At 41.4% G+C, this 9,003-nt stretch overlaps 1 protein-coding gene across 1 annotated transcript in view; it reads left to right on the top strand.

Annotated features, from left to right (window-relative positions):
- Positions 1–426: 426 nt before the first annotated feature.
- The window catches only part of LOC109917899 (collagen alpha-1(XXV) chain), a 620,002-nt gene continuing 611,425 nt past the window's right edge, over positions 427–9,003 (top strand). Inside the window, exons 1-2 of the mRNA XM_048603420.1 lie at positions 427–1,032; positions 1,368–1,437. Coding sequence (XP_048459377.1) covers positions 730–1,032; positions 1,368–1,437 — 373 coding nt within the window. The 5' untranslated portion in view covers positions 427–729. The remainder of the gene's footprint in view (positions 1,033–1,367; positions 1,438–9,003) is intronic.

The following is a 9,003-nucleotide window of genomic DNA, read 5'->3' on the forward strand; positions in this document are numbered from 1 at the left end:
TGTCCCTTTGGGGTTACAGTGCGACGGACAGTTCTTGGATGGAGACTCTGCTACCTGTCTGCGCCCGCATCACTCTACATTTCAACCACATTGTAGTCATTTCAGTGTATGTGGGACAAACTGAGCCTCTACGTGTACTGACTGCGGTGTAATCGGTCCCACTAAATGTGCCGTGTGCCTCATTGCTTGGAGTGTGTCTCATCCTGGGACTGATAGTGTAGACAGTTCTCAGAGAACACAGTGCGCTGTTCCCTAGGATAGGGAGCCTGGGGGAGGGGGAGAGGAGGGGGGGTGGGGGTTGTTGTTTGCATATCTGGAAAGGGTTATGCTAATCAGTCTGGGACTGGAGACTGGAGGCGTATTTACCGCCTGCAGTCGGTACGCGGCAAACTAGACCAGGGTATCAGATCGCTCAGAAACGGCAGGCAGACAGAGAGAAGGACAGAGAGACAGAGAGTGGACAGGAGCTGAGCCCATTCCCCACACACACACACACACACACACACACACAGCGTGTCAGGTAGCAGCAACAGGTCAGAGCAACCTTTTCATTCATTGAAGCTGGCTGGGCTTAGCAGAGACCCCAGGATCATTCTGCTCACTTAAGCCAGAGAAGGAGGGCTGTGTGTGAAGATTTAAGAATTATTGCCTTGCCCTGGCACTGAGGATACCTCTCACAGTGATTGTGCCTTGCTGAGGGTTTGTTTTGTTGTTGTTTTGCGGTGGGACATGCCGAAGATGTCGGCGGAGCGCAATCCGAAGCGGAGTGGGCTGAAGCAGCAGGTTGAGGGTTTAGGACTGAGCCAGACCGGCCGCTGCTGCTGGAGCCTGGCGAACGTGCTCTGGCTTCTGCTGTCCGCCTCTTCGCTCGCGTTTTGTGTCAGCCTCAGTGTGAAGACATCCCAGCTGGAGGAGAGGATCCTGCACCTGGAGAATGGCAAAGGAGACACTCTGCCTTACCGTAGCCCCAGCTCAGAGGCAGATCGGATGCGGCTGCTCACCCAGGACAGAGTGGAGCAACTTCTGAGCCAGGTAGCGGCTAGAAAGTGTCCGCACCGTTATATATGTGTGCGTCTGTGGTTGTTCTTTTTTTGGCCCTCTCCCTCCGTGCCCGTCCTCTTAAACTGGGAACGATTTCGATTCGAAACAGCAACATGTGAATGCAAGTTCCGCCAGTCAACTGAGAGAAGCGGGGGCTGCCAGTTTGCCTTCACTTTCTCCCCGTCTGGCTGCAGCAGGGGTAAAGTCAGCCTCTGCCAGGATTGCGTTCAAAACCCAAGCGTTCCCCGTCCACCTCGAGGAAGATGCTGTACGATGGTGCCGCTTTCTGTTACTGACATGTCGATACTTGTGTTATCTCTCCGTAGAGATCCTACGAAGACGCAGGGAAACGCAGAATTGCAAGGGAAGCACCGACTGCATGCAACTGCCCAGCAGGTAGGTGGTCTGTGCTGGTGAGGGGAGACCTGTCCCAGCTCACAGCAATCAGGCTGCATTCTCAATCCCAATCACTGCTGTCAATGCAAGCGGGACATAAGAGATGTGTTCATGGCAGCGAATTTTAACAGAGACATTAACCTGCTTCGATTCAGTTAATTTAATAGAGACAAGGATGTGGTGAGGATGAGTTAAACATGTGCCCACCAATATCGTCACTTGCATCCTCTTAAATTTTACTCCCAAAACTTGCAGTGAATATTTATTACAGGGATGATCTCAGGACATAATGGTTATCAATGAAAGGGATTTATACCAGGCTGTAATGGTTACTAATAACTGGGCTGATGCTAAGACCCAATAATTATTTATACTCAGACTCAATGATTATTAATAACTGGAATGGTACCAGAGATGATCCTAGGATACAATGGCCTGCACCACATCCCAGCTGAACATAATGCTGAAAATTATCACACCAACCTCTCCTGAGTCAATTTCCTTAATATATCCTTCAGATCAACTTTTCATGGCCTTATCTACAGTAAAACCCAATCTTTCCCTCGCTCTAATTTTTCATCCTGGCACAGTCCCTCAACTCTCCTGGTTTTAACAGAAGGGTGTGCAATCGTTGAATCGAACCTGGTACATGGCTGGTTTTGCCCTTCATCTACAAGTACTCTCAGTCATTGCTCACCTCTGCTAAAACTATTCATTCCTCTAGCAAAGCTAGTGGTCTTTAGTTGGTTGCTGCAAGCAGGAGCTGTGTAGTGGCAAAGTTGCTGGGCGGAAATCCGGAAGCCCAGGCTAATGCTCTGTGGCTGTGGCTTAAAATCCCACCAGCAGGTAGTGGAATTGAAATTCAATTAATACATCTGGAATTGACATTAGTCTCAGGAATGCGAACCATGATAATGAGCATTAATTGTCAATGAAACCTATGTGCTCCACAAATGTCCACCATCCTTGACTGGTCTGGCCTACATTTGACACCAGGCACACAGCAACATAGTTGACACTCAAGTGCTCTGTGAAATGGCTTAGCAAATCACTCAGTTCCAGAACAATTAGGAATGAGCAACAAATGCACACATTCTAATGGAAGAACCTTGAACCTCTTTCCACATCCCATCACCGGCAAAAAGTATAAGGAGACCATAAGGCCAGAACATGTAGGAACAGAACCAGAACATTGAGCCCATGTCTGCTCCTACATTCCCATCGGATCATTACTGATCTGATAATTCTCAACCTACATTCCTGCTTTTCCCCATAACCCTTGGTTCCCTTACTGAATAAAAATCTGTGTATCTCAGCCTTGAATATATTTAATTAACCAGCCTTAGCAGCCTTCTGCAGTTTTACTACCCTCTGAGAGAAGATATTCCACTTCATCTCTGTCTTAAATGTATAGCCCCCTTGTTTCGAAATTATGCCTTCTGGTGCTAGATTGTCTCACACGGTGGCACAGTGGTTAGCACTGCTGCCTCACAGCACCAGGGACCTGGGTTCGATTCCAGCCTCAGGCGACTGTCTGTGTGGAGTTTGCACATTCTCCCCGTGTCTGCATGGGTTTGCTCCGGTTTCCTCCCACAGTCCAAAGATAGGCAGATTGGCCATGCTAAATTGCCCGTAGTGTTCAGGGGGGATGGATCTGGGTGGGATGCTCTGAGGTTTGGTGTGGACTTGTTGGGCTGAAGGGCCTATTTCCACACTGTAGGGATTCTAATCTTTCTGCATCTACTTTGTTAAGTCCTCAGAGAATCTTGTATGTTTCAATATGGTTGGCTCTCATTCTTCTAAACTTCATTTGCCGTAGGCCCAATCTTTTCTCATAAGATGATCCATCCATACCCAGGATCAGTCTAGTGAACCTTTTTTGGACTTCCTCCAATACCAGTAAATCTTTCCTTACATAAGCGGCCCAAAATTGTTACAGTATTCCAGCCATGATCTGTCAAGTACCTTGTATAGTTTTAGCAAGACCTTCTTATTTTTATACTCCATTCCTTTAGTAATAAAGGATAAAAAATAAAAACACTCCACTTATCTTCCCTATTACCTGATGAATTTGTATGCCACCTTTTTATGATTTATGCACAAAGGTTCACAAATCCCTCTGCTGAAGCTTACTGCAATATTTCTCTATTTAAGTAATATTCAGCTCCTCTATTGTTACTGTCCAAGTGCGTAACCTCACATTTTCCCACACTACATTCCACCTGATAAGTTTTTGCCTTTTTGCTGATGTCCCAACTATTTTCATGTCAGCCATAAACACGTCTCTCATCCAGACTTTTTTGACCTTTCATTAGTTCCTTTCTCTTGTCCTCCAAGTTAAACAACTCTCAGGAATCTCCTCCTAGTTCTCCATTACCTTTCTTCATCCCCTTCTGAGTTTATCTTGTCCATGCAACCCAGTTCCCACAAAACTGCTGACCATTCAATATCCCTTCCCGGCCCCCATGCTAACTGATGATGTAAATGTTTTCCAACCCATCAGGCATTATCTTGCTGTTGCCATCTCTCAGCCCCCTACAATTCCACTCCCACCAAGCTCTGACTTCCCTTCCCTCTCTGAAGTTGCTGAATGTGTATTTGATGCCTAGATTCCTTCTCACAACTCAGTGTTTGAACCCCTTCAATCAAGATTCTGTCCTGTCGCAGCAATGAAACAACTGTTCTCAAATGACATTCAATGTGACTGTCACCACCATAACCTTGTCCTTGTCATCCTTGACCTGTCTTTGACATAATCCATCTCTTTCATTTTCAGTTGAATAGGCTGCTCTAACATGTGTCTCCCTTAGCTATCCTATTGTAGCCAGAGATTCTCCTGCAATAGTTTGAACCAACCCTGAATCTTGGTCCCTTCAATTCATATCTGCATCTAGTCCCTTGTTGATACCACCTGAATACATCAGCTTCCACGTGTATGTAGAAAACACCCAACTCTACTGAAACATTTTGGTTCTGTCCTACTGCATAGCCTCTGTCTCAGGCTGATTTTTTTTTGGGATTATTTCCATGCTGCATGGCCAATTTCCTAACTTGCATGAATTCAAACTGATCCAAAACTTTGCTACTGTATCACTACCTGTATCAAGTCTTGCTCAACCAACAGCTCTGTGCTCAATGACCTTTGATCTCGATCCACCGATGTTCAAAATTATAGTTTCTCATCCTTGTGTTCAAACGTCTGTATGATCTTGCCCAATTTTTATCTCCAAAACCCTCTTCAATCCTCCAACCTTCCAAGAGCTCCACATTTCTGCAACTCTAACATATTGCATTTTCTCCAGCCTTTTTGCCCTGCCGTCAGCTTTTAGGCACCAAAGCGCTAAAAATTGGAATTCTATCCTTACATTTTCCTAAAGACTGGAATTCTATCTTCCAATATTCAACTTGCCACCTAACTCTTCCATTTTGAAACATTCCTTGTCTGATTACATTCCTGTGAAGCACCATAGGATGTTATACTATGCCAAAGGTAATATATATGTATGTTATTGCTATAAACCATGTAAACTGGCAGAAAAAAAGTTTTAAAAGTGGTCTCGTTAACTTGACACTAAGATTGACATAAAACTCAAACAGTGGGCATCTCTATGTATTTTAAAATTAAATGTCTGTCTTTGCACTCAGGAGCCTCATTCACCAAAACTACATATTTGACATTTAGGTGCATGCTACATGTGATTTTCTGACCATTCATTTGAATGTCTGGGATATCACATGCAGTGTATGCCTGAATCAATGACTTCTCTCCAAGGAGCAGAAACTTGGACAATTTCCCCTTTGTTGAATTGAATTATAAAAGTCAAAAGCCTCAGGTTAAACCTGCTTTCAAGACTTTTATGCTTTGAGTTTTGTAAAATTCAGTAATGAATAACAAATGATAACAATCATAGTGTATTCTGAAAATAGTTTAAAAAAGAATACATTTTTACTTAAAAAGTATCCCTATAAATACTCAAATAGAAGTGATTTTAATTTTTGGCTTTATTTTGTTATGCTTGTTTATATGGGTCATTTCATGATTGTTGTAGAAATTGTTATTTGTTTTTGTTTGTCTTATGCATAACTGAATAGCATCCTAACAAGGCATGTTTTAATGGCCCTGTTGCTTCTCTCTGACATTTCTTTCAAGATTATGGTACATTATCAAGGAAAAATGTTGAAATGCACTAACCGAATAGATCAAATAAATGGCATATATACAGAATAATCAAAGGTATCATGAGGTCATCAGTTCTTCCAAGATGCAAACTTGTCATTTATCAGATAAATTCCAAAAGCACATTATGACCGCAAAATTGTGCAATATGACTGTATCAAAGTGCCGACATCTATCCAGATCGTGGAGCATGTTCAGAAAAATTGAAAACCTATCTGAGCTTGCAAAATCGTTTTGTTTTTGAAGGCATACACAAAAAATGTGTCTTTCTTTTTCATTTATTGTACTTTTCCCAGTGTGCCATCTGTTGCAGCAATCCCTGGCCTATCTTTTCAACTGTGCTGTGTGGTTCTTGAAAGCTACATTTATTTTTGCAGATTAACCCATGAATTTTCATTTAATTGCATTTGTTTTGATAAGATACAGGAGAAGAATACCATTTACTATTCAATACTACATTCATGGTGTAACTGTGTCATTTCTGAGCTGTAAAACTAATCCATTTTTGTCAAAAAAAACTGGAAGGTTAAATGAAGTAGCGCAAGATATCTTTGTAAAAAAAATCATGTAACACCAGCTCTCAATTTATATGGTAAAAAATTTGTATGTTTCAAATCAAGTTTAGCCCAGTCAAGTAGAATATTTCATTATTTACACTAAACTCAGCCTCCAGCTTGTTCAAACACCAGGCAATGTCAAATTACCAGTCTGATTTGTGCAGTGCAGCTTCTTTTTAGTGATAAGTGAGGAGGAAATAAAATTAGAGCATGTACACCAGTCTGATTTAAATCGTGTTGTTTCTCAACCAGCCCTAAGCCATTGTCAGGTGGAAGGCATTTTTACTCTGTATTCAGATTTAAGTTAATAAGCATCATCAACTACAAAACAATATGAGGTGTAAATGCACTGGAAGATCAAGTCTTGGAACCTGTTATGGGATAATTCAGACAGTGGCAGACACTTGCTATAGAGACATACTAAGATAGAATAGTACAATAAGAAAGTAGTGAATGATAAGATCAAACGATAATATGTAGATTGTCAACCCTTATACTTCTGACAGTTGGATGTCAATAATTTGTTATTCATCCTGGAACATGGAGTTTTGTCTTTTTTTTAATAATTAACAACGAGGCAATCAGCATATTTAGGGTTCAGTGCTGAAAATGGTGTTAGTGTGAAGCAAGCAATGCGGTATCACCAGGGCATTAAACAATCTGCTATGAGCCTTATTGTGCCAAGTTTTTACAGACAGGACTAAAACATTAACTGTTAGAGCTGACATTTGTTTGTCATCAGGGGCAGCTGCTCTTTCAGTACAGATTAGAAATTAGCATTAAAACAGCTGTCATATTTTTTGATTTATAGCAAAATTATAAAGGTAATTATAAAGGTAACCAATTTTTGTGCGATTGGATTATGCAAGAAATTATTAATAAATCACTTTCCCTGAATAGGTTGTAATTACTTGCAGAATTAAAGTTGAATCTGTCTTAGTAGCCACCAGTTATGTGGAGCCTCTTTGGAAAATGGAAGCATCTTTAGAAATCGCCTACAGTAATGACTTGTCTGTTGCTGCCCGGTGACTGATGTGTTTCTCAGCAATCAGTACTGCATGTGGTCTGAAAGGTAGATGCTCCTTAGGGAACAGTTGTCAATTAAAATATATGTTGTATATTGTCTGGAAACTTTGATGCATCTGTTTAACTAATATGGATAAAATACATTGCACCCATTTTTCTGCTTTACATAGCAATGTCTATGTTCAATAGCTTTAAGTTGAAACAGATGAAGCCCTATATGAAGCATCAAAATAGTGCAGTAATTGATACCATATAGAACTGCATCTAAGTAAAAGTTTATAATGTTCTCAATCATGCACATAAGATTCCAACTTTGGCTAGATGGCATACCCCGTGAATTATTCCTGAATTATTTTTTAAGTCATCTTTTAGTGAGAATGACAAATTCAGAAATATACTGAAAAATGATTGGTCTGTCATCTATTCAATGATCAAAACAACAGATTGCTGACATCAGTAAAACTGCTAGAATTAGGCAACTGTAACTAACTGACAATAAAGAAGCTGTGACACAAGGATTCCTTAGACCATTTTGACTGCTTACTATAAAATTTGCAGTTAGTCATTGTGACTCTCAGTTCCACTTGAATCTTCAGCTGAAAAACTCTATTTGCCATCTGTTCAATCTACAACTGTGTGATGTAACCAAGTCCTCTGATTTTAAAATGATTAGGTTAGCCCGTTATTCCAAGACTGTGACCCTATGTTCTAATTTTTCAGCCAGTGGAAACATTTTCTCAGCATCCACTTTATCAAATTCCTTACAAATTTTATTAGATAATCCTTCATTTGCTGAACTGCATGGAAGATAAGAAAATCATCTCATCCCAGAAGCCAGTCTAGTCAAATTACAGAATGATGTAATCATGTTCTCCAAATCATACCTTACAACTAATGTCCCATTCCCATCCCTATGTTCAGCCTCTCCCACCAGTAGAGCTAACACTCCAAAGATGACATGCAGTGGTATGAAGTTGGGAGGGAGTGCTCAAACTTGAATACTTATCCTATGAAATCTGTTTGCAATTGTCAAAGCTGAGCAAGGAAAACACTGGTAGATTAATACTGATCACAATACCTCAGTGAATGAATCAGCATCCATCCGTATTGAACACTAACATTAGCAACAACCTGCTCACTGAAGCTCAGTTTGGGTTTTGCCAGGGCCACTTAGCTCCTGACCTCATTACAACGTTGGTTCAAATGTGGACAAAAAAGCTGAATTCCAGAGGTGAGGTGTGAATGACTGGCCTTGGCATCAAGGCAGAATTCAACTGAGTGTGGCATCAAGAAGCCAAGAATCAATGGAAATCAGTGGAAAACTCTCTGTTGATTGGAGTCATACCTAGCACATAGGGATTGTGGATGGTGGAGGTCAATCATCTCAACTCCAGGCCATCTCTTCAGGAGATCATCAGGGTAGTGTCCTCGGCCCAATCATCTTCAGCTGCTTCATCAATGACCTTCCCTCCATCATAAGGACAGGAGTGGGGATGTTTACTGATGATTGAACAGTGTTCATCACCACTAATGGCCCCTCACATACTGACACAATCTGTGTCCATATACAGCAAGACCTGGATAATACTCAGACTTGGAACAAAAACAAAGTTGCTAGAAAAGCTCAGCAGGTCTGGCAGCATCTGTGAAAGTAAAAACAGAGTTAACATTTCGGATCCGGTGACCCTTCCTCAAAACTTTTCTGAGGAAGTGTCACCGGATGCGAAACGTTAACTCTGTTTTTTCCTTCACAGATGCTGCCAGACCTGCTGAGCTTTCCCAGCAACTTTGTTTTTGTTCCTGATT

The sequence above is a fragment of the Rhincodon typus genome, chromosome 1, assembly GCF_021869965.1.
Source record: "Rhincodon typus isolate 14 chromosome 1, sRhiTyp1.1, whole genome shotgun sequence".
Taxonomy (NCBI): Eukaryota; Metazoa; Chordata; class Chondrichthyes; order Orectolobiformes; family Rhincodontidae; genus Rhincodon; species Rhincodon typus.